Here is a 26072-nt window from a genome sequence, read left to right on the forward strand (position 1 = left end):
TCGTTTGGGTTAGGATCCGTGGACTGACTATCAAAACGAGTGACTCACACTCAGCCCTAGGGCCGCAGCAGTATAGCCAACGAGCTAGGTCTGCTGCACTTACACGTTGTGTGTTTATCCCAGAGAGATGCCGCCACTCTCTGCCCGGCTGCACACGGGGACTGGTCGCTTTGCATAGGCCAGTTGAGGAATTGGAAGACAGTTTGAAGTGTTTTGTTTCTAACACTGTGTTTATCGTTTTTGTCACTATTTACTCCTTTACAGCTGATAGGACCGTTACAATGTATGACCCCACTTGAAATGTTCAGTTTAATTAGAAGGCCCTGCAATGACAGCAAGGACTAAAGATAGACCTATATTGGATAATATAACTGTAGTTAGTTACAACATTAAGGGATTGGGAAATCCTATTAAGAGGAAAAAAATACTTTCTCAATTTAAGGCTTTGAAATGTTCAATTGCAATGTTACAAGAGACCCATATGTCTGAAGTTGAGCATTTAAAGTTGAGGAGAGACTGGGTGGAACGGGTTTACAGTGCATCGTTTAAGGGTGGGAGGAAGAGGGGGGTTGCGATCTTATTCAGTAGGTCTGTGTTCTTTACCAGTGAAAGAGTAATTCAGGAAGAGGAAGGCAGATATGTCATGGTGATAGGCACGATCGGGGAAGATAAATTCACATTTCTAAATTGATATGCCCCGAATAAGGACTGTCCTTATTCTTTCAAGACAATTGCTGCCAAATTGGCAGAGGAGGGGGAGGGAACTATTGTGATTGGGGGGGACTTCAATTGTGTATTAAATTCGAGCATGGACAGATCGCCTGCTAAGAAGGGACTTAGATCTAGGAAAATAACCACTGCCCTGGGGATGTTAGATGGACTGGGTTTGGTAGATGCCTGGCGATGTCTCCATCCCAAAGATAAAGATTATACATACAGATCTCTAGTTCATGGTAGTTACTTTAGAATAGACATGTTTTGCCTATCTAAGGTTGACATGCATAGAGTAACAGAATGTAAGATAGAACCAATCACACTGTCTGACCATGGCCCCATCACAATGAAAATGAACCTAGGTCAGGATAGACAATTCAGATATTGGAGGCTTAATGTCTCAATATTAAATGATCCAAGAGGAATTACGTGATGGCCTAAAGGAGTATATTGATATAAATTATAATGGTGAAGTTACTCCTTCTATTTTATGGGATGGTTCTAAAGATGTAATGAGGGGAAAGATCATTCAAATGTCTTCTAGATTAAAAAAACAAAAAGAGGCGAGGAGGCTTAAATTAGAGACTGAAATAACTAGACTTGAAAGGGAACACAAAGTATCGAGGGACAGGGTCACACTGGATTTGCTAAAACATGAAAAAAACAAATTAGATGATCTACTTACCTATAAGGCAGAGGGAGCGCTTAGATTTGTAAAAAGAAAGTATTATGAAATGGGTAATAGAGCGAGTAGGTTGTTGGCCTATCAACTACGCAAGGCTCAATCTAGCCGAGTGGTTTCTAAAATTAAACATCAAGACACAAAGAAAGTTACATCTCAGTCTAAAGAAATAGCAGAGGCATTTGCGGTGTATTACAAAAAGCTATATGAGGGCCAGGAGGTACAAGGGAAAGAGGATTAGATATCACGTCTCCTTGACTCGGTAGAATAAAACAAATTGTCACAGGAGGAGGCTGACATGATGTATTCCCCCATTACAGTAGAGGAAATAATAGATAGTATTGGTAACCTCAAGAATAACAGATCTCCCGGTATCGATGGGTACTCAGGGGAGTACTATAACGTTTTTGTGAATGAGTTGGCACCAGTCCTATGTCGGGTATATAATTATGCATTGGATGAAGGAGACCCACCGAAATCCTGGTCTCTTGATCATTACGGTTATTCATAAAGAAGGGAAGGACCCCACACAATGTATGGGTTATCGGCCCATAAGCCTTCTCTGTCAGGATTTTAAAATCCTGACCTCTATTCTAGCTAGTAGAATACAGAGGTGCATTGGGAAGCTAGTACACCCAGGCCAAACAGGATTCATTGCTGGGCGCCATGGTACTCATAATGTTAGAAGAGCTCTCAATTTACAATCACTTGTAGCCGGGAGGAAAACCCCATCAATGCTTCTCAGTCTAGACGCTGAGAAAGCATTTGATAGATTAGATTGGACATTTCTGCAGAGGACACTGTCACATATGGGCTTTGGTCAGACCTTTATTAACTGGGTCAAAGTGTTTTATAATAACCCAAGATCGAGAGTTAGTCAATGGCCACTGCTCGGATTTCTCTGCGTTGGGAAGGGGGACGAGGCAGGGAGATGCTTTATCCCCAGCCCTGTTTGCCCTTAGTATTGAACCTCTTGCAGAACTAATCAGGAGTAATCCTCATGTACAGGGAATAAAGGATGAGGATGGGAATCAACATAAGACCAGTCTATACGCGGACAATATAATAATATATCTGGAAACCCAGAGTCCTCTGTCCCGGCGCTCTTACAAAATCTGGAAGAATATGGCCTGGTATCGGGATATAAAAGGAATCCCACTAAGTCAGAGGCAATGATGATCTCAGGGATTTGGCCAAGTCAACTTGATAGTACAGTGTCCTTTCACAGGTCTGGTCAGGGATTTTGATACTTAGGGATTGCACTCACCCCCAAAATAACACAGTTGTTCCAAGCTAATTATAAAAAGATATTTGAGGTGTTTAAAACTGACTTAACTAGATGGGATGTGCTGCCGTTGTCACTTTTGGGTAGAATAGAGGCTGTAAAAATGAACATATTACCCAGACTTTTGTTTTTGTTTCAATCTCTGCCTATTTGGGTCCCGGCATCTGCCTTCAATATGTTGGATAAGCTTATATCTACATGTATATGGCAGAATAAGAGGCAGAGGGTGAGATATAAAACACTTACTCTTGGGAAGGACCAGGGCGGGCTCAGCCTCCCCAACATAAAGCACTACTTTTGGGCGGCGCAACTAACAGCAGTGGTAGCATGGATTCGCAATGACACAGAGACAGGATGGGTTGGTATAGAGCAGAGCTCATTACCAGGGATACCTTTGTCCACTCTGGCTTTTATGAGCCAACAGTCTCAAAAGAAAGTCGGAGTCCAAAACATATATGTGAAACACACCTTAAAAGTGTGGTCTGCGGTAAAAGAGATTTAGGGGGACAGTTGCCCTCTCTCGAGCTATGCAAATTGAGGGAAATCTAGAATTCCTCCCCTCAATAGCGGACAGTACCTTTAAGAAGTGGGCAGACAGAGGTCTAAAGATTATTGACCAATTATTTTATGATAATATTTTGCAGCCATTTTTTCTATCTCCAGGAGAAGTTTCAGTTACCATCGTGTGACATGTTTAGGTATTTACAGATTAGTGATTACATTACAAAACATAGAGATTGGAACATAATCAAGAATACCCCAACAAACATTGAAACATATTTTATCAATATAATTAGGCACAATATACCGACTAAGAATCATGTTCCCTATATTTATAGGAACCTATTAATGGATTAACCGGATAACACCGTCCACATAAAAAATAAATGGGAGTTAGAGTTGAATATTATAATTGAAGATGGGGAATGGGAAACTTTGTGTAAGGGCTGTCACAAAGGTATAAACAGTAATACGTGGAAGGAGTTTGACTGGAAGACAACTACACGGTTCTTTAGGACACCCTTGATAATTTCCAAATGTATAGACACCCCCACAGCAAAGTATTGCTGGAGGGAGTGCGGCCTGATTGGTGACCACTCACACATATTCTGGGACTGCCCAAAGATGGTCTCTTTCTGGCATGGCGTAAAGGAGGAGATAGACAGAATTATGGGAATTGATCTACCGCTCAACCCTAGTCACTTTATACTTGATCTGGTTGCAGAGGATGTATGTAATAGAAACCAGAAGTACCTGTTGCATATACTCCTGACTGCTAGGAAAATGGTGACATTGAATTGGAGGAAGCCACAACCACCTACGCTGGCACAATGGAAACTAAAATTAAAGGAGGTATATGGGATGGAGGCTCTGACTGCCCAATTACAATTAAAGACAGACTTGTTTGAACAGAGGTGGTCTCCCCTGACAAGGCATTTCTCTGCCTGAGAACAATCCCAGATCCTTTGATGTATGTGTGGTATTATTTTGAATATTACTACGACTCTATTGTAATTTCTTGTTTGTATTATTCTTTCCCTGTTTTGATTTTTCAAATGTTCTGCATTTTTATTATTTAATCTTTTCCAACATTTGCTGATATGTACTGTCTTTGGTGTAGATTGATACTGATGTGCTGTAAAGTGATGTAAGGTGTTTGTGTTTATTTTCTTTGTTCAATAAAAAGAAAGTAAAAAAAAAAGAAATGATGTCGACTAACAAGCTGAGATTCCATACATGTAAAGTCATCACTGTACGACGAGCCATCAGCCAGAAAAGAGAAAGAAAACCACATCCGGTTTCAAAACCATAACAATAATTACGTCTTAGCTTTTGTTGATTTGTGATCAAAAGTTGTTTTCAACGGAATAAAAACGCCGCTCAAGGTTAATCCAATGTCTTTGTGTCACGTTGACATTTTTACTGATAATCCATCATCATATTTATGGCAATATACTGGGTATAAAGTTTAGCAGTCCATGGCTTCAACTTTCAGATATGCTTCGTTTGCATCACTATCACTCCGCAATGGTAATGTTTACGGGGATTTGGGAACTGCCAATCGATTCTATTGGATCTAATGGTTAAAAAAAAGGTGTCAATCATCCAAATCGACCAATTGGTTCTAGAGATATGGTCCTGCGTAAAGTACCAGCGTCAGCATATTTACGCAGCAGACTCTACGCAGTGTTTACTTACGTGAGGAAGCCGGAATTGCAGAACACAGAGGCCGTTTCTCAATCGCGAGGATACTGGCTTGGTAGTCGCATACTTCCAAGTCACTTCCTTCAGAAAGGAAGCAAGTATACTTCCAAGCCACGGTTTAGGAAAACAAAAGAGGTTTCTCAATACTCAAATTTCCCCTCCTCGAGACTTGGTGCCGCCCACAGGAGATGCGAGCGGAGGACTGAGGAGGGGAACCGAGGAGAGAGGAGGGGAAGCAGCAGGCGGTTAGAGAAATGAGAACTCCTCTCCTCTGAGCGGTCATTTTAAAGAGACGTCCATTAATGATGACAGGAGGCACAGCAGCACTCTGATGGACAGATGAGTTCATGACCACTTATATATTTACTTTAATTCATTCAAAGTGCGGTATAATGAGACAATAACAGGCTACAGATGCGGACATATACACACAGACATATATTTATATATATACAATTTCAGAATCAAACAAGTATGAGAGCACTTTCAAAATAACTTAACACAATCAGAGAAAATGAACTGAAATGGGGAATTGAAATTACGGGCCAAAAGTGGTACAAGTATTAAAAGTAAGCAGAGGACACCAAACCAACTGAGACCCGTCTGTCCGCCGCATCTACGTACTGTACAACACACACCTACACACTGTACCACACACACCTACACACACCTACAGCCCCAAAGCATATAATCAGGCTACAGCCGTTGTGTGTTTTATTATGTGAAGCACTAAATGGTCTTAGAAAAATATCGACTCTTTGTTTGTAGATACTAAACTACAGCAAATACAGAGAGTAGGCCTGTTATACTGAGTGATATATATTATACACACTGCTCTGCTTTCTGCACGGACCTCACAGCTGTTCTCAGTGTAAACATCGCGTTGCGATGAAAGCAGTTACTAAAATAATATCCAGGGGATGAATGCAGAGCTGTGATTGGCTGAGATAAGTCCGGCCGTGCGTCACGACTCTTTGAAACATCTCTGTTCCCGGAAATGCATCCACGAAGGAGCCGTGGAGGACCGTGGAGGACCCATCAGTGCATCCTCGGTTATAGCTCCTCCAGAGAGCCTCCTCGACGCTCGATCCTCGGTCCTCGAAGTTCATTTAGAGAAATGAGATGTCCTTCAACATGGCGCGCTGAAATTCATTTCCGGGTCACTACCGGAGGACCGAGGAGTCGAGGAGTCGAGGAGGGGGATTTGAGGAAATGAGAAAGGGCCCCGGACACCGTTCCTGTGTTTGTTTTTATTGTTGGTTGTAACCACTGTGTTGGTAAATAAATACTTGTTTTGGGCAACTCCTGTGTGGAACTGTTGTCCTTATGTTGCAAGCAGAGCCAGCTTGTAACATATTCATATTTTTCATCATTGTTGCACAATGTTTATCATCGTGGAATGAATATCTATATATTTTATACTTGCACTGCTTACTGTTTTCATACTTTATATATCTTAGCATATTCATACACACTGTTAATACTGTTCATACTGCTCACAGGCTGCTGTGTATCTAGTGTATTCATACCCCTCACTGTTTATTCATCATTCAATTAATTCTATCTTTTATTCTGTAGATTGTGTACATTACTTTTCACTTTACTGCTTTTTGCACTCCTGGTTAGAAGCTAACTGTATTTTGTTGTCTCAGTACCTGTAATATGTGCAATAACAATAAAGCTGAATCTAATCTTGAGCAGGAACAAATGTATTTACTTAGTACATATCTGACATTAACGATTAAACACATTTGTGCACTCTTTATAAATGAGGGGAAATCATGCTCCGCTTTTATTTGGAAGTCCTCTGCACCGGAAGTGATGGTCCCGCTCTTTCTAACTGGGAACCAGATCGGTTATGACTAGGAAAAGGATCCGTCTTGTGTAAAACTCTCGCGAGAGTTTGGCTGAATGTCACGTGGCTGAATGTTTACGTTTGGCAGGCAGCCTTTCAGTTACGATCGTTAACATCAGTTGGCCACAGCAAATGATGATGAGAAGCTAAACTATCTATTAATTATATCAATTACAGGGAGTGTGATTGTTGAAATAGGGTATTAGCGGTCTCGCTGGTATTCAAAGAAGAATGACAACACTGTAGATCACCAACACTATGGTTTATTTTTTATTCACAGGCAAATCAACGTTGTCGCAGTAAAAGTCCCAAGATAGTTCCTGGTGCAATAAAATGTTCCCTTGCAGTGTTTTACTATTATGTCTGATGTTTCTCTGTTAATATTGCTGCTGCATTAATGTGTATGTTGCATGTTACTGCTGTAGATGTGTTTCCGAGCCGCTCCGATTACAACGAGAGTTACAACGAGAACGTGACGTCATATTTACACAAGACGGATCCTTTCTAGCCGTAACCAACCAGATCGCGTGTGTGTCCGGAAGAGAGCGGGAGTAGCAGCAGTGATCAGTCTGTCTCCAGTTAGTTGTATAACAAAGTCCTGAGGAAATACAGTGGCCTCCCAAATAACAGCCTGCCTGTCTGCCTCATTTCAGAGTGGGTTATTGAAGCCGAAGCCTGGTGCTTAATTCCGGGAAGACTGCAGAGAGTCCTCCCCTGTATTCCTCCACTACGGTCTGGGAGCAGCATCTATCTCCACTGTTGCTGTAACCATGTTAATGTCCCTCTGTGGGACCAATAAAGGACTTCTGATTCTGCGGACAGACAGAAGAGAGGGGGGAGGGGCGGGTTGGAGAGCGGCCTTCTTCTTTTCCCGGATTTGAAGAGTCCTCTTCCCCCTCCTCATGTTGGTGTGGAGGGTAATGCACAGGTGGATATTCTGGCCAAACAAACACTCAGAAGTATGAACTTAGACATAGAAGTTCCACTCAGTAAAGCGGAGGTTAAAACATTCATACAGACATATGCAAAAACAACATGGCAAGATCATTGGGACCTTAGTGATACAGGAACACATCTTTATAAAATTCAAAGGTATGTGGGGGATGGAAGGAAGGTGGGGTTTAAAAGAAGGGAGGAAAATGTCATTTCTCGGATAAGAATAGGTCATACAGGTCTCAATCATACATTAAGTATAATAGGAAAGCATCCAACCGGAAAGTGTACACACTGTAGCCAGACAGAAACTGTTGAGCATGTTTTACTGCTTTGCAGGAAATATAGTACTCAGAGAAATGTGTTTTTCCAGACACTGAAGAAAGCAAAATTCCATGACTTGTCGCTATCAGGACTGTTAGGGAAAACATCAGGCAATATATATTGTGAGATTATTAAGTTTCTAAGAGAAATTGATCAATTTAAAATAATCTAGAGTTTTAGTTCTTTGTTTTGTTTCTTTTGTTTATTGTTTTCTGCTTAGTCTCTTGTCCACACTCCAGTCCAGTTGGTGGCGGTAATGCACCTACAAGTTGGTTTGCCAACCGCCAATAAACACGAAAGAAGAAGAAGAAGAGACCTCTTCCTCGCAGCCCACCATATCCCAGGATGCAATGCGCGCCGGTGACGAGGAAACAAAGAAAATGTCGGTCCGGTCTAAGAGAGAAAGCAGCACGTCAGGAGTAACTGATACATGTGAGTATCAGGTTTAACTTACTTTAATAACTGATAAATGTGAGTATTGGGTATCTACCCTCACTCCCTCCACGTCTCGCGCACAGCGGTGCGGACATCGGCAGTCCCTTCAGACAGACAGGTAGCAGCACCTCCCACTTTACTGTTCCATGTTATGCCGGCTTTTCTTGGCTTGTTTGAAGGTGGCCCGTGATGAACACATTACTAAACAAATATAGTTAACTAAGGTAGGCTACTAGCTAATGGATAAGTTAGCTCAAGGTTTAGCTAAGGCAATTTATCATGGGCATACAGGCTAATGTAGCCGACTGTACTTAAGGGGAGACACTAAAGGTGAACACAGTAAAATGTGTATCTAATAACTTCATCACAATCGCCATATTGATATGCAAATTAGGCGTTAACTAGTACACTAGTAATAAAGTACTATTTTATCTCTTATCTTATCTTGATTAAAATGTGCTAATGTGCATGCAGTTACCGAGGCATTGCAGGTGAAAAGGATAAAACAAAAAACAAAAAATGTCACCTCACAACTTCCCCAGATAGTTACTTACATCAAGTCAGTATTTTCCCCTGAAATGTTGTGTTTGAAATTAATTAGCTTTAAATCTATAGATAACTTCTATCTGGCTGCTCATTTAATAACTATTAATTTGACTAGTTTGTTGTCTGCTCTTGTGCTTACTCCTTAGTGAATGCATAAGGCCATTGTCTCATTTAACTATATTTAACTTTTTTTTAATTATTTTGTTTTAATATAAATGATTATGGGAAGTGCCCTTTTTCTCACTTGAGCTCCCGCCCCCCAAAATGTCTGTGAGCGTCCCTGGCGACGAGTGTCACGTTACTTCTCTCGTTACTAATCCTTAATGTCATGCACTGAGATTTAAAGCTGTGAGACATGGAGGGAGGGAGAGCAGCGGAGCTTCACAGTCTAATCTCCTGACCTGATATTTTTATTTTGTATTCAATCAATATATTTTTGGAAAGGGAAACTGTGCGCAAACAGCAGTAGATATATATTCATTCAAAAAATTAAAAAAGGGGGAAAAAGGGCAGGGGCTCAAGCCCACTTTGATGTCTATGTGTGCACGTGCCTGCTCGTCGCCACCCCTCTCGTCTGAGAAGCTACGTGACGTCTGCGTCTGAAGTTACTTAACTTTGGTAGTTATCACCAAATAACCCAGTAATGTTACAGCTACTTTGTTGCTGTTCAAGCGAGACTCTATTTCAATATAGTTTTGGTATTAAAATAATGTTACACCTCTTGTATGCCCTGGACGCCAAAACAACCACAGACAACAATATCTATGTTTAATTATCAAAATGATAACAAAGGCTGAAAAAACAGGAGAAGCCTGTCTTCCCTTGGTCTCCAGGAGAAAACGGCACTGTATATCACCATGTTTTCATAAAGTATTGTGTGTGAAATAGATCGCTGCAGTGAACACGACTTTATGTATTTGTTTATGGTTTATTTGATATGGAGGGATGCAGTATCCATAGAAGTTCAGAGAAGAAGCAACCCCTATATATTGTTTATTTCATTTCGTTTCAATTTGGCACCATGGCAGAGGCAAATATAGAGTTAATGGATTATAATGTCCCGTTTACTTAAATACGTATTGTTTTATGATGTTTAGTTGACAAAATAGTCACTGTGCTCAGGCCTGTCGCGATAAGCAATTAATTGACTTATCGTACGATAAATAAAAATGAACTCGATAACCTTTCTGACGTCGATATATTGCCGTTTACAAGCATGTTTTTTTACATAAGGATGTGACCAGCATTTTAGCCAGCCGTGCTGTGGCTGCCGGCCAGGCGCGCTGTGAGGGGCGGGGCTCACACACAGCCCATGACACAGCCAACGTGTGTCTTACTCGAGGGGAACTTGAAGTTAAATGGAATTGGTTGTAAAACTTAATACCACATCTTCGGTTTCGGAATATTTGGGATTTAAGCCAAATCAACCAAGCGAGCCTACGGACTTGAATGAGCCAGGCGGTGTGTCGCATTTGTTTTAAAAAGGTAGCAACAAAAGCTAGTAATACAACCAAGCTTAAACTGCACCTGAAACACAACCACCCCATTCAGTTTTTCCAGCTGGGAGCAAACACGGCAGCTGGAGATGGAGAGCCCCCACCTTCCCGACAGTTTACAATCAAAGATGTATTTGCCCGACAATTCAAACATGTTGGTGTTCCTTGCTCGAAAACTTTTAAATACCGATTTGGATATGGCCTGTTGAGGCATAGGGTCTTTGTATGGACAGTGGACTGTACACTTCACTGTTGTTTTAAGGAGGTTTTTTTTGCTCGTGAGACAATGTGTGCTCACATTTATTTATTTATATAGGCCGGTCGCCATAATCAATGAAATGACTTATCGTACGATAAATAAAAATGAACTCGATAACTTTTCTGAGCTCGACAAATTGCCGTTTACATGCGTGTTTGTTTACATAAGGATGTGACCAGAATGTTAGCCCGGCGCACTGTGGGGGGGCTCACACACAGCCAAATCAGGAAACTCTGCGTGCAGCAGTGTAGCGGCCAAATTAATAATATAGAGACAAGCGGACCACGTGTGACTTACTCGAGGGGAATTTGAAGTTAAATGGAAGTGGTTGCAAAACCTAATACCACATGTTGGATGTTCAATACAAAGTTCTGTTTGAAAGGATGTACTTGAATTATTAGTATATATTATCATTATGTCAGTGTTCTAAAATGGTATTACAATGGCGCCGACAATATTATCGTTTATCGCAATAATTTCCGGGAAAATGTATCGTCCAACAACATTTATTGTGACAGGCCTAACTGTGCTACATTTTCCTGCACTCAAGCATAGTACATCTGAAGACAAGTGTTGTGTCCCACTTTGGCCACAAGAGGGACGATACCTTTAAGTGAGTGCTTCTGTCAGGAGGTGCTAACTTTAGCACCGGAACCTCGCAGTGGCGGAGAAACTGTGGCGGGCTTACACTAATTGCGCCGCATTTGCGCTTCAGATGAGGAGGTGAGGCCCCCTCCGCGAGGTGAGGGCCCCTCCGCGAGGTGAGGGCCCCCTCCGCGAGGTGAGGGCCCATGCAGTCTGCGTGTAGGGAGGGTCAGTCTACCTACATTAAGAATGCTAAACATATGTCGCGGCCAAAATCATATAGAAATAAAACGGATCATTAACTTAAAATAATACAACTGCTGAGGCACTAGTTAGCAGATCTTACGCGGGGATCATCCAAGTCCAGACAAGAACCTCAATTTGTGCATTTTATTCCAATAACAAAGTAAAATGAACAGGTTTCCTATATCTCTTTTCCTGAAGCCTTTCCTGTGGCTTTCCTTTGTGTGGCTTGAAACACCCTGGAAAAAAAATGTTTGCCTATTAGTGCTCTGGCTCCCACCACCCACCTGTCTCCAATATGTACAATTACACCAGGTGCTCTAATCACAGTGCCCAAACATGCCTTCAAAATAAAAGCATAGAAACTACTTTAACTTATGACACTAACTAAGAATACATTTATAATAAACACTATAAACAGCAAGAGAATAAATGTTGAACTATTAAATACTATAAAGATATATATAGCTCCAACAATATATTTATTTATATATATACTGAGTATACCTTATGTTGGTGTACCTTGCATAACTTTCTTGAACCCGTGTGGCACAACAATTTCAACGTGGAGATATGGATTTTGACTTGGAGGAGTTTGTTAGTGATTCAGATTCAACTTTATTGTCATTACATAGTACATGTACTAGTGGCGAAATGTAAGTTTGGGCATCTGACCAGAAGTGCAAAATAGCAGTGCAGGAGTCTACATAATGAGAATAATTATACATGGAATAGTTATAAATAGAATATTTATAAATAGGCTATAAACAGATGAATATATAAAGTGTAAACGGCATTAACAGTAAAATATATAAACAGGTGGATGGTGGGTATGGGCTTGAGTCTATCAGCAGGCAGAGTTCAGCGGGGTAACAGCCCTGTGGAAGAAGCTGTCCCTGAACCTGCTGGTCTTGGACCGGAGGCTCCTGAGGCGCCTCCCCGAGGGTAGGAGGACAAACAGATAGTTTGCAGGATGAGAGGTGTCTTTGAAGATGTTGTGCGCCCTCTGCAAACACCGTGTCCCCTGGATGTCCTCGATGGCAGGGAGTGGGACACCGATTATGCGTTGGGCGATTTTCGTCACCCTCTGCAAGGCCTTCCTATTGAGCATTGTGCAGTTCCCATACCAGGCTGTGATACAGCTGGTCAGGAAGCTCTCAATGGTGCAGCGATAAAAGTTCACCAGAATCTGAGGAGAGAGGTGATCTTTCTTTAGTCTCCTCAGGAAGAAGAGACGCTGGTGAGCCTTCTTTACTATGCTGGTGGTATTGTTGGACCATCATCGGATATGTGGACCCCCAGAAACTTGAAGCTAGATACTCCACCGCCGTTCTATTTATGTGGATGGGAGTGTGTGTGTTGCCTTTTGATTTCCTGGACTCCACAATGAGTTTTTGTTGTTGTTGTGTTAAGGGCCAGGTTATTGTCAGCACACCACTCAGTCAGATGCTGAACCTCCTCCCTGTAGGCCGTCTCATCGTTGTTGTGGATGAGGCCGATCACCGATCCGACTCGTGGGAAGTTGGATGCATGTAACAAACAGCGTCTTGAACTAATCGCAGGCAGGTTTAACGTTGTGTTTAGTAAGCAGAGCAAGAAACAAGTCATTAAAGAACAGCTGTTTGCTGCGCTGGTAGAGCAGGAAGTGTTGTCGGAGGAGGAAGTGGGCGTTGGTTGTTTTCCCGAAGACGAGGAGACAGAGGTCGCTCCGACAATGAGCAAGCTTCAACTTCAGCTGGAGTTGCGCCAGCTGATGATTAGGGAGAAGGAGATTGAAAATAGCCTGAGAGCGAATGAGATCGACTGTAACTTCGAAATCAGGAAGCTTGAGGAGGAGACTAATCGCATGTTGAGCTGGAGTTGACGACATTATCGCACCAGACTCAGCAGTTGGGCTCGGCACAATCTCATGACTTTGACGTGGGTAGATATAGTCGATTTATCCCAGTGTTCCACGAAAGGGATGTTGATAATTATTTTGTCTGCCTTCAGTGAGAGGGGTAGGGCACAGGCCCGGTTTGTGGACAACATTATCAGGGTAACCCCAATCTCCAGTAACATGCCATGGCAGTCCAGCAGGCCAGGAAATGTTGAGGAAAAACCCGGAGAGGTGAATTGGGGACCTCGGGATAGCCCAGTGTGTTATTTCTGCAAGAAAATAGGTCATGTTGTTGCAAATTGTTTGCTTTACAGGATGAGGAGAAGCCTGTAAAGACGGTCGCCTTGGTGAGTGCTTCTAAGCCAAGGTCTCTCAAATCAGAACTGGACGTTTTTGCTCCGTTTCTCATGAAAGGAATGGTGTCTTTAACGGGGAATAACATCAGGGTTCCAATGACCATTTTGAGGGATACGGCAGCGTCACAATCCTTTTTGGTGAGGGGTGTGCTGCCCCTCTCTGAGGAGTCTGCTGTGGGTTCGGGTGTTCTTGTGAGGGGGTTTGATATGCAGTGTGTGGGTTCGCGGTTGCATAATATTCACCTCGAGTCAGATCTGGTCACAGGTCCGGTAGCTGTCGGGGTTCGGCCTTGTCTTCCCATTGAAGGGGTAGATTTGGTCTCGGGGAATGATTTAGCCGGTGGCAGAGTGCTCGTTAAGCCGGGGGTGAATGTGGTTGCAGTCACCCGCTACAGTTGTACGGCTAAGGAATTGGAAAGACCGATCAGGGACCCTCCATTGTGGTGTGAGGGTGGGAAGAGAGGTTCGATAAGCCCCGGGGCTGTTCATAACCCTGTCGCTGTCTGTGTGGTGGCGATGTCCAGTGCTGAAAGTGACACCCCTGTCACCTCGGAGGCCCCGATCGCTGCGGAGACTCAGGTAAATATTGAGTCTCATTTAGCACACTTGCCTGATGCGCAGCGTGCAGATGTGTTAGAACTGATCGTGAGGTGGAGCGCACTGTGTCATACCGCTCAATCCCCACTCAAGACTGTCATGCGGTCCCCAGAAGCCTCCGGTAGGGAGACCCCTGTATGCCAGAAGACCCGTGCGTCTGTCTACAATAAGCTGAAAGCTAATCTGGCTAAGGACTGGCCCTTTCCCCCAAATCACTGGTCCACTCGGGAAGGGACGGGGGAATACCATGCGTGAAATCACATTGCCTAAAAGCATGGAGACGTACATTCAGACATACAGAGGTCATTGTGAGGGTGTCGCACCGACAGTAAAACGGAAAGAGAATTGACGGTCCAAGGTCAGCCGGATAAAGAACTTCCTCGTATTCATGGCCCATGGTGTTAACCGGCTGTCAGACTGGCTGTTTCTAAAAGACACGAAGAGGGTCCGTGGCTGGAGCGAGTATATTTCAAAGTCGGGCCGGGCAGTCACAACATCGCTGTTGTTCCTGAAGAATGTGAACCATTTCCTGAGGTACTTGTCTGCGTCAAAGCTCCGGGGGTGCAGGCTCACCCAGTCTGATGTGACCCACATCATCAGAGAGGTGACAGCCAACATGAACAACTTGAAAAAGTCTGTCACTGCCCACCAGTTTAAGGTGAAGAGGAACAAGCTGGATCGTCTGCCGAGACAGGCGGAGCTTCTCGCCGCCATGGCGGCCGCTGAGAAGCGCATCCCTGATCCCCTTGACCTGATGTTTAGCAATCCGACCTCAATCACCCAGTACCTTCTATATGGCTATCTAACCCTCCACTGGAGCCCCCTGTATGGCCACCGTCCGGGTGTGTACGCAAACATGACCAACACGGAGGTCTTTGAGGCGGACAGAAGGGGCACTGCTGAGGGCTACATCATCCACGTGCAGGATCACAAGACTGCCAAGACATTTGGTGAAGCACAGCTGGTGCTTACAGTAAAGGAGTTTAGCTGGGTCATGCGGTGGATGGGGATAAAGAGGGCTTGTCGGGTCCTCAGAATGAATTCTTCCTTTTCACAACGGGGAAGCACGCCTCCAAGAACCTGAACGCTCACTTGAAGAGGGCTTGGGCTGATGCTGGGCTAGAAACAGCCGTCACCTTCACAATCCTGCGCACTGCCCTGGCTGACAATATCAAGCATCACCAAGATCCAGAAAGCAGGTTGATGTGTCAGGACGTAAGCACTGCAGAGCGGTTCTAAGCGAATACGCCTGGAATAAAGGAGGGATTGAAGATCCGCTCCATGTTCAGGGCGGCAGCAGCTGCAGCATCATCATCAGAAGGAGGTCTACCACCGTCAGATACCTCCAAAGAGGGCTCAGGGGCGGAGAGCAGCGATACCTCTTCTTCAGGGCCGGTTGATACTCCTGATGAGGGGAAAGGGTCCGTGGACTTAACCTTTTTTCCCCGGTGCACCGTACAAGTTAGACGGCTAATATGTCCCCTGGGCCCCCGCTAATCATATATTTATTATGTATATTGTGTATACTGTTTTTGTAAAAATCGTGTGATAATTAAATAAATAATAAAACATTAATATAACCTTGAAGGTTCCCAGGGGCAGATACAGTGCCAGGTATCAGACTATTTAAACAATGTTTACCCAGGATTCAGACACCTTCCCTGGCTTGTAAATTGCGGTGATGTGTCCTGGAGGTATCAGACTATTTTAAACAACTTTTCCCCACCTTTCAAACACGTATTCCTAGGTTATATCCTGTCATTTTTCACGATATCATTTAACATTGACCCTCTCCTGAAAATCCACATATTCTGTGCATTTCCAACGCTCTTCCAGACATTTAAAAGGACTTTTCCCGACCATTAAAACATTATTTCTGGCTTGTAAAATGCGGTGATGCGCCCTGGAGGTATCATACTATTTAAAGGGTTACCAGGAGCATGAGAATATCCTCCACAGAAGGGGTGGTGGTGGTGCCGTGAAGAAGGCCAACTATGGATGCTGATGGGCTGACAGAAAAGCACCACAAAATCCACCACCTTTTAGGGTTACCAGGGGCATGAGGTTCTGGAGGGTGTGATCATCTGGGTTTAGTCCGTGGGGGATTGCTTAAGTCCGGGGGCCCGGGGACTCGCGGTGTGGTTATGGAGGTGCCCATGTCAGGGACACATGCTGGAGGTCTCTAGTCCGTCCTTTGGGGGTCTTGGAGGGGCCACAGAGAGGAGATTTCCCCGGTCTCTGTCCTGGATGTGTGAAATAACCTGAGTCCCCGTTTCAGGGACACATGCTGGAGGTCTCTAGTCCGTCCTTCGGGGCTCTGTGAGCCGACAAAGAGAGGGGATTTACCTGTCTTCTCTCCTGGAAGTGTGAAATAAACAGTCCCCATGTCACGGACACATGCTGGAGGTCTGTAGTCCGTCCTTTGGTGGTCTCTCTCTGGAGCCCCTTGGGGGGTGCCGGTAAGGCGCTAAGGTAAGAGGCTGCCTAGAAGGCCGGCGATCGGGGGCCCGAAAGCCACTGGGAGGCTGTTGAGTGGGCCGCTGGGACCGCCGCGAGCCACCACCGTAAGCTGGTGACTGAGTGTGCCTGCTAAAGGGGCTGCTGGGCCTGCTGGGACTGGGCACAAGCCTATGAAGACCCGAGAGCTGCTGCCTGGTCTGCCTAGCTTGGGCAGCCCGCTCCAGTGCCTCCAGGGCAGCTGCCCCAAACAGCACCCCTGGCTCGACTGGCACGCTACGGAGGAATCCCCTACATGTCTCCGTTACAGGAGACTGCGCCAGCCAAACCTGGCGGAGAGTCTGCACCAGAAAGGACATAACTCGCACCAGTTCCCTAGTCATTAACGCAAAGGCCTGTAGTGATACATCACTGAGGCCCAGCAAAGGAGGCTCAGCCGGAGCCTGCTGCGGAGAGGTGGAGACGGCCAGCATTAAATGGGAGAGGGAGTTCCCGATACGACCCATGCGTGCCGCTGCGTCGTAGGCCCTACAGAGCAGTTCGTCTGTGACCCTGCACTGAGGCCGAGGGCACCTGGCATCCGGCCTTATCAGGAGCCAGAATCAGGGAGGCGATGGTGGGCAACATGGGTGACATGCGACCTAGCCCCACTCTCGCCGGATCCTGCATGGCAGCCAAGGTCCGGGCATCAGAGCCAGAGTGGTGTCTCTCCAGCATGCATGGAGCTCCCTCAGGTACTCCTCTGAAGGGGGGACAGTGAGGGGGGACAGTGGCAGGGCTACGCCTGAAAAAGGCGCTAGCCTGAGCCGGGTCGGCCTGCGGAACCGGAAGCTGTAAGCGTGTCAGGGCCGCACGAATAATGGCCGCCATAGAGGCGTCCTCCTCCTGCAGAGAACCCTGAGCAGAGGAGTGGGAAGCCTCCTCGGGAGTGAGCGGGGCCTCGTCCTCCACCTCTTCGTTGAAGAGGTTAGCCGAAGCCGCTAGAGACATGACGTCGTCATGTGAAGGTGCGACAACCGAAGGAGGGACGGGGCGGTAAGCTAGCAGCCCCTATACCGGCCCCTGGCTGAAAGGCCAAGGGGAGCGTCTTCATCATGACCATGTCGGCAGCTAATTTATCCACCTTAGCGACTATCTTCCTCCCCATGCTTAACACCCTCTCAGAATTTCAGTTGCGCGCTACTAAAGAGACGCGTTACCATGGAAACCAAACAATGGTGTAGCTGTATTGAAGTCCGAGTGGAAACAGTAACATTTGGAGCGTTATGTTAGAATGAAACAGGTCGTGACTCACAAATCAGATTGAGTCAGAAATCAGGAGAAATATGACCCCGGGAGGAAAACGGGAGTCTCCCGCGAAAATCGGGAGGGTTGGCAAGTATGTCACATACAAATGCACTTTTTGCCCCCCCCTCCCCCCCCCCCCCCCCCCCCCCCCCCCCCCCCCACTTCTGAAATGAGTCCGGCGCCGCTGGCGGAGATCATCATATAAATGACACATTTCAATAAACCGTTTATTCTTGTAAGTTTAATATGATTTCCTGTCATTATGAAATACAATTTGTTCACAGTGTAACTAATGTATGAGGCATGGCTACAAAGGGTGGTCTGTTTGGTATTTCGAGCAAACACATCAGAGATATGTTTTGTATAGATATAGACATTTTAAAAACCAAAACAGTACGGAATTTAAAAAAATCCTTTAGAGATGGTCATGGTCATCATTTTGCAGTCATCATTTGTTTATAAGATTAATACATTTAGTTATTTTCCCCTTGTTTCTCTTTTATTAGGACAATTCTGGAGAATTGGATCTGCTGAGGAAGGAGCTGCCATCCACACAGGACCCCCCGTGGTGCTGGAGAAATCTAAACAGCATCAGAGACGTCATCCTCCCAAACCTCTGCTTCCTGCTGTCCAGCTGAACATCAGCTCAGGAAGCTTCAGAGAGAAACAGTGTGTTCAACAGAGACTGAAGCACACACAGAGAAACAGTGTGTTTAACAGAGACTGAAGCACACACAGAGAAACAGTGTGTTTAACAGAGACTGAAGCTTCAGAGAGAAACAGTGTTTAACAGAGACTGAAGCACACAGAGAAACAGTGTGTTCAACAGAGACTGAAGCACACAGAGAAACAGTGTGTTTAACAGAGACTGAAGCACACAGAGAAACAGTGTGTTTAACAGAGACTGAAGCTTCAGAGAGAAACAGTGTTTAACAGAGACTGAAGCACACAGAGAAACAGTGTGTTCAACAGAGACTGAAGCACACACAGAGAAACAGTGTGTTTAACAGAGACTGAAGCACACAGAGAGAAACAGTGTGTTTAACAGAGACTGAAGCACACAGAGAAACAGTGTGTTTAACAGAGACTGAAGCTTCAGAGAGAAACAGTGTTTAACAGAGACTGAAGCACACAGAGAAACAGTGTGTTCAACAGAGACTGAAGCACACACAGAGAAACAGTGTGTTCAACAGAGACTGAAGCACACAGAGAAACAGTGTGTTTAACAGAGACTGAAGCACACACAGAGAAACAGTGTGTTTAACAGAGACTGAAGCACACACAGAGAAACAGTGTGTTTAACAGAGACTGAAGCACACACAGAGAAACAGTGTGTTTAACAGAGACTGAAGCACACACAGAGAAACAGTGTGTTTAACAGAGACTGAAGCACACACAGAGAAACAGTGTGTTCAACAGAGACTGAAGCACACACAGAGAAACAGTGTGTTTAACAGAGACTGAAGCACACAGAGAAACAGTGTGTTCAACAGAGACTGAAGCACACAGAGAAACAGTGTGTTCAACAGAGACTGAAGCACACAGAGAAACAGTGTGTTCAACAGAGACTGAAGCACACAGAGAGAAACAGTGTGTTCAACAGAGACTGAAGCACACACAGAGAAACAGTGTGTTTAACAGAGACTGAAGCACACACAGAGAAACAGTGTGTTCAACAGAGACTGAAGCACACAGAGAAACAGTGTGTTTAACAGGAAGTGGTGATTTAGTAAACATGAGTGTTGTGCTGCTCTCGTTGGTGAAGCAGCGACTCACTGCAGCTGCTGAAGACATCTTTGTTCTGCTTGAAAGAACGATAGCAGAGTACGAGGAGGAACTGTCTCGTTCAAAACAGGAGAACGAGAGACACCGAAAACTACTGGACGCTGTTTTACATCCTCAGCTTCAGATCCACAGAGCAGGTCTGTTCCCTCTTTACTAACTCTCTCTTTATTATGGGCAATAACCAGACTTTCTCTGAGGTCCAACGTCACAAACAAATGATGGTCCCCTTAGACTACAAAACTATTCAGTGTGCAGATCTTTGTTTTCACAATAAAAGTGTAGAGTCTTCGTGAATGTCCTGTACTGGTCTTAAATCTCATAACATCCGCTCTTCTTTTTCCCCGTGGATGTTCTTCTTGACCCTCGGAGAAAGAGAAAAAGCTGAGTCGTGTCTTTCAGGCTTGTCCTTTTCTTACAGAAATGAGAAGAAATATAAAACATGACATTATTGCAGAGCAAGTGTGTTATTTATGAAAGAGATGTGTTTGTGTTTAGATATAATCCATTTTTAATTGTAATGTGTCTTTTTAAATGTCAATAGTGAGCTACAAAGACAACCAGATTATGAATGAAGTTAATCAACATTCAAATATATTTTATTATCAAACTGTTATCAAAACTTAGTGCAACTGTTGAAGCTTGCTCTGTTCGGATGTCTCACTGAAATCATCACTTTTACCACATATACAGAAAATAAAGAGATAAATAGTAGCAGTTCTCACTTTGTGTTAAATAACCTTTGCCTTCAATACATTGAAATAAGAAAACTGCAAAGATCTTAACTTCACATCAACAACAATTCCTCACATATTATTATGGACACATAGTAAATACATCGCCTTAATCACCACCTTACAAGCATCTTATGGCGCATGAGTCAAATGTGCACTTTTTTAGAGTGAATGCACTCTTGGTCTTCCTTTCCCGGGGGGGTCCTCATGAGAGCCAGTTTCATCATAGGCAAGTTTATTTATATAGCACCTTTCAACACAAGGTAACAGTTCAGTGAAGTCATCAAAAAAGCTTGCACAGTATTTGGGTGGTCTGTAGATATTTAGGAACAGAGCTCGAGAGGAGCATTTCAGCTGAAGGGCCACATATTCAAAAGAAGCAAAGTTCCCATAAGATGTCTTCCTGCATTGAAGGGAATCATTGAACAAAATAGCAACTCCACCCCCTTTCTTATGCATTCTTTCCTGACTCATAAAACTAAAGTTGGGAGGGGTTGATTCGATAAGAACAGCTGCACTGTTATTTTGTTCAATCCAAGTTTCCGTTAAGGCGAGACACGGCAGGCAAAAACATCGTTTTTCATGCACTGGTCAATTTTTATAACATAACATGTTTTCTTTCAGACTTTTGGAAGAAATACGTAAAAAATACACATTTAGGTGTTTATTTTACTATAGTTTGTCTATTTGTGTCTTAAATTTGCCAAAAGTTAGTATTCTAACTAGGGCTGCAACGATTAGTCGACATAATCGACGACGTCGATCATAAAAATTCGTCGACGCGGAATTTTAGTGTCGACGCGTCGTATAAAAACAATCAGAGAGCCGGTAACGTTAATTCAAAACTGCGCAAATGTTCATTTGTAAATGCAAAGCACTACAGGAAGTGCTGGGGGCAGTATACTCTCCATTGTCTGCCATGACTGCATTCTGTACTAACAACAAAGAAGAAAGAATACGAACGATGGCGGAAAGGAGAGAGAATGAGGGTGATGAAGAGCTCAAAAAAGCGAGACCGAGAGTTTAGAAAGTGTGGGAGTATTTCACAGACGACAAGCCAAAGAAGTCAGTGAAATGCAGAATTTGTAAAGGGGAATTGGCATTCCACGGCAGCACTACAGTGATGCACGAGCATTTAAAACGCAAGCACCCTGGAACCGTGAGGACTGCTACTTTGGATCATGGGTAAGTTTGAGCAAGTTAGCCATAGTCATGTTTACGTTAGCTTACATGTTGGAAAACAGAACGTCTCATGGTTAATGCTTGCTAAGCAAACGCTATTTCAGTTATGTTGAGGCTGCGTGTCCACCAACGAGCTGCTAAACAGCGCCAAGCTTACAGCGTAGTAGAGCACACTAGAGCTTTATGGACGCTGTAATTAATTCCAAACTTAAAATAATAATTAACAAGGGTCTGCGAAATGACAAGAATAAATGATGTTCATGTTATGTTAAGGCAGAGGGACTGGACAACAGGGTGACATTCACAGGTGTGCAGACTTGAGGTAAAACATGCACTGGAGCCCGGAAAAGGAGCCGTGCCCACAGGAAGCAGAGATTGAGGGTGTGACAGAAATAATCGTTAGATTAGTCGACTAATCGAAAAAATAATCGACCGATTAGTCGACTACCAAAATAATCGTTAGTTGCAGCCCTAATTCTAACGTAACATGAAGTACCATGACCGCTGTTTGCACCATGTAATCAGAGGTATTGTTGGAAAGCTCCGTCTCTCCTGCACAATCTCATCGGATCCAAATACGGTCATTTCCTTTGTATCAGAAACCAATCGGGAAAGTACAAAGGGGTCTTAAACCAAAAAGCTCTCGTAGAGCTTGTACCTGATGCAGACGAGGGAAATGGGTCGGTAGCTCTTTGGGGATGATGGGTCTTTGCCGGGTTTGGGGATTGCAACCACTTTGGCCTTTCTCCAGACAGGAGGGATGGTTTTTTGTGCCATACATGTGTTCAGCATCTCCAGGAGCCAGGTCCTTGCGTTAGGTCCCAGGTGCTGTATCATTTCTGCCAGTATGTCATCAATCCTTGCTGCTTTTCCGGGTTTCAGCTTACCCATTGCAGTTTTTAGTTCTTCTATGTCGAAAGGTTTGGTGAGAGGACTGGCTGGTTGTGGTTGGTCTGATACCACTGTGCGATGGTGTTCTCCTGTGGGTTGGCGGCGGTGTTGGTTACGGCCGTTGGCCACTAGCTGTGATGCAACCGAGTTTGCTGTGACCGTTGTGGTGTGGTGTGGTCTTCGCCAAGACGGCGGATTGTAGCCCAGGCCTTCCTGCTGTTATTTGTCATATTGGTGTTCTCTATCATTTCGGTATGTGGCGTCTGGCTGACCTTTTTACCAAGTCTGTGAAGTTGGAGTAGTTATTGGGAAGTGGTGGTATACTAAAGCAAATTCCTCGTATGTGTAAACCTACTTGGTAAATATAACCGATTCTGATTCTGATGAATATTTGTTTCCTGTTTCCTGCTTCCTGCAGACGTCCAGCAGCTGGTGGTGGTTGAAGAAGAAGTTCCCCCTGATCAGCAGGAGTGGAGCTCCAGTCTGGACCAGGAGGACCCAGAGCCCCTCCCACACATTAAAGAGGAACAGGAGGAACTCTGGAGCAGTCAGGAGGGTGAGCAGCTTCAGGGGCTGGAGGAGGCTAATATCACCAAGTCCACATTCACTCCTGTCCCTGTGAAGAGTGAAGATGATGAAGAGAAACCTCAGTCCTCTCAGCTTCATCAAAGACAAACTGAACACATGGAAACAGAAGCTGATGGAGAGGACTGTGGAGGACCAGAACCAGCCAGGAACTCAGATCCAGAGAGACATTTACAACCAGAGACTGAGGACAACCCTGGAGACTCTTCAGAACCTGACACTGAAGACAGTGCTGATTGGAAGGAGACCAGAGAACCAGGTTCAAACTCTCAGAGAAATAAACAAAACTCTGTCAGTGATTCAAGACGTAGTGCAGGAGAGAAAACATTCATCTGCTCAGTGTGTGATAAAAAGTTTGCAAGGAGAGGACGTTTAAATCGGCACATGAAAAGCCACACAGAAGAGAAACCATTCAGCTGCTCAGTCTGTAAGAAATATTTTAAACACAGTGGAACTTTAAATGACCACTTGAGAAAACACAAAGGAGAGAAACTCTTCAGCTGCTCAATTTGTAAGAAATCTTTTGCAGTGAGAGAAAGTTTAAAGTGCCACATGAGAATACACACAGGAGAGAAACCATACAGCTGCAGTGTTTGTGACAAAAGATTCACCTGGAGTCATTATGTCAAAAGACATAAGTGTGTTGGTCGTCAGCCCTCACAGCTTCATCAAACTCAAACTGAGGAGAAAACAGAGGCAGAGCCTCCAGCCAGCAGCTCAGCTGAACACCTGGAAACAGAAGCTGATGGAGAGGACTGTGGAGGACCAGAACCAGCCAGGAACTCAGATCCAGAGAGACATTTACAACCAGAGACTGAGGACAACCCTGGAGACTCTTCTGAACCTGACACTGAAGGCAGTGCTGACTGGAAGAAGACCAGAGAACCAGGTTCAAACTCTCAGGAAAATAAACAAGACCCTGTCAGTGATTCAAGATGTAGTGCCGGAGAGAAAACATTCAGTTGCTCAGTCTGTCATCGATCTTGTAAACGGAGAGGACATTTACATGATCACATGAGAATCCACACTGGAGAGAAACCATTCAGCTGCTCAGTCTGTAATAAATCTTTTACACAGAGAGGACATTTAAAGAAACACATGAGAATCCACACCGGAGAGAAACCATTCAGCTGCAGTGTTTGTGAGGAAAGATTCACCCTGAGTAGTCATTTCGAAAGACATAGGTGTGTTGGTCGTCAGTCTTCACAGGTTCATCAAACTCAGACTGAGGAGAACTGAGAGGCAGAGCCTCCAGCCAGCAGCTCAGCTGAACACCTGGAAACAGAAGCTGATGGAGAGGACTGTGGAGGACCAGAACCAGCCAGGAACTCAGATCCAGAGAGACATTTACAACCAGAGACTGAGGATAACCCTGGAGACTCTTCTGAACCTGACACTGAAGACAGTGATTATTCTTAGGTTTAAACTCTTTTGGTAAGTCCCAGTAAGTTGTATATAATGCTTTAACTTGACTGTTTGTGATAAAAACGGTTTGGTCAAAGTAAAGAGAGGACTGTGGAGGACCAGAACCGGCAACATTTACAACCAGAGTCTGGGGAGGTTTCCATATTGGGTTATATAATTAAAACAAAAGTTAATATAATCAAATGTAATTTAGTAGAATCCACAATGTAAAATGTATGATATGTCACATAGCTCTATACTTATATACTAAATGTACACAGTTTGGTAAACTGACATGAAAGAGTCTAAGGTCTGATATAGTTTATCACTAAAGGTGTCACTATTCAGCAGAGGGAAGACACCATTACTCTCACAGCAGGAGGCCCCTGACTCAATGGGATATTACTGTAAGCTTTAGTTTAGTCTTTGAGGCAAGTCGGGACATGTCCAGGAAGCAATGACTCTTCTCCACATACATGGGTCTGTTGGTGTGTGTTCACTTCTTCTGTTGGTATGATATAAAAGCAGCAGCTGAGAGAGGAAAACAGGTCTTAGGGTTCTTAACTGGGAATCTCTCCCTAGACGTTATTTACCCACTGTCATCGTGAGGAAATTCCTCTGGAGATATGCAGGGATTGTTAACAAAAAGGAAAACGTGTAAACCGGTAAATTAAGAGTAAAACATTGTATGACTGTCACATTGTAACCAGATAAAGTAAAAAACGGTGTTAGTGTGGACCATTTCTTCAAATAAAACCATCCCATTTCAGTGTTTCCCCTAGGATGGAGTCATAGCAGCGGTGCTAAGGCACGCGGGCCCAGCAAAATGTGAGCGCGGCGCGCGTGGACATTTTAAGTGTGTGCGCGTGCGAAGTGCTTCCCGCCATTATGTTTCTATTTGTCTGCCAGCACAAGAAAGACACATACATCATTAAAGGCTTCAAATGTATTCAGTATTGTATGAACATAATTGGTGGTTGGACATCACATCCTCTAGGGGGGTCCGGGGGTATGCCCCCCCGGGAAGATTTGTTTTTACATTTTAATATAAAATGCTTCAATCTGGTGCACTTTGAGCACACAATGACTAGAGACTAGATCTAACTCTAAACACCCATATGAAAAAGATCGTTTTACATTTTAATAATCAAATAATTGAACATACCAATAAACTACCATAGCCAATAACACATATGTAACTTATTTTATTTTTGTTGTTCATTTACATCACTTTCATCAGGCAATTTTTTAGTTTAATATCAGGTGTCAAAAGAGCATGGCACCTAGTAATGAATGTGCCAAATGTCTCCACTTCGTTCCGCTGCCCCAGTGACTTGAATATCTTGGGTTCTGCCA

General features: G+C 44.2%; 2 protein-coding genes and 1 long non-coding RNA gene across 6 annotated transcripts in view; all 3 read left to right on the forward strand.

Annotated features, from left to right (window-relative positions):
- Positions 1-26072, forward strand: part of LOC307025940 (uncharacterized protein) — a 128249-nt gene that overhangs the window by 59681 nt on the left and 42496 nt on the right. The window lies entirely within an intron of this gene.
- LOC307026307 lies at positions 7410-18899 on the forward strand. The gene is made up of 3 exons (XR_013804377.1): positions 7410-7669; positions 8219-8430; positions 18645-18899. It is a non-coding gene; the product is annotated as an uncharacterized lncRNA (long non-coding RNA).
- LOC307027897 (uncharacterized protein) lies at positions 19589-25443 on the forward strand. The gene is made up of 2 exons (XM_079662591.1): positions 19589-20075; positions 23146-25443. The coding sequence occupies exons 1-2, from the start codon at positions 19874-19876 to the stop codon at positions 24549-24551; spliced, it is 1608 nt and encodes a 535-aa protein (XP_079518717.1). The 5' UTR covers positions 19589-19873; the 3' UTR covers positions 24552-25443.

The sequence above is a fragment of the Notothenia rossii genome (genome assembly GCF_949606895.1).
Source record: "Notothenia rossii genome assembly, chromosome: 2".
Classification (NCBI taxonomy): Eukaryota; Metazoa; Chordata; class Actinopteri; order Perciformes; family Nototheniidae; genus Notothenia; species Notothenia rossii.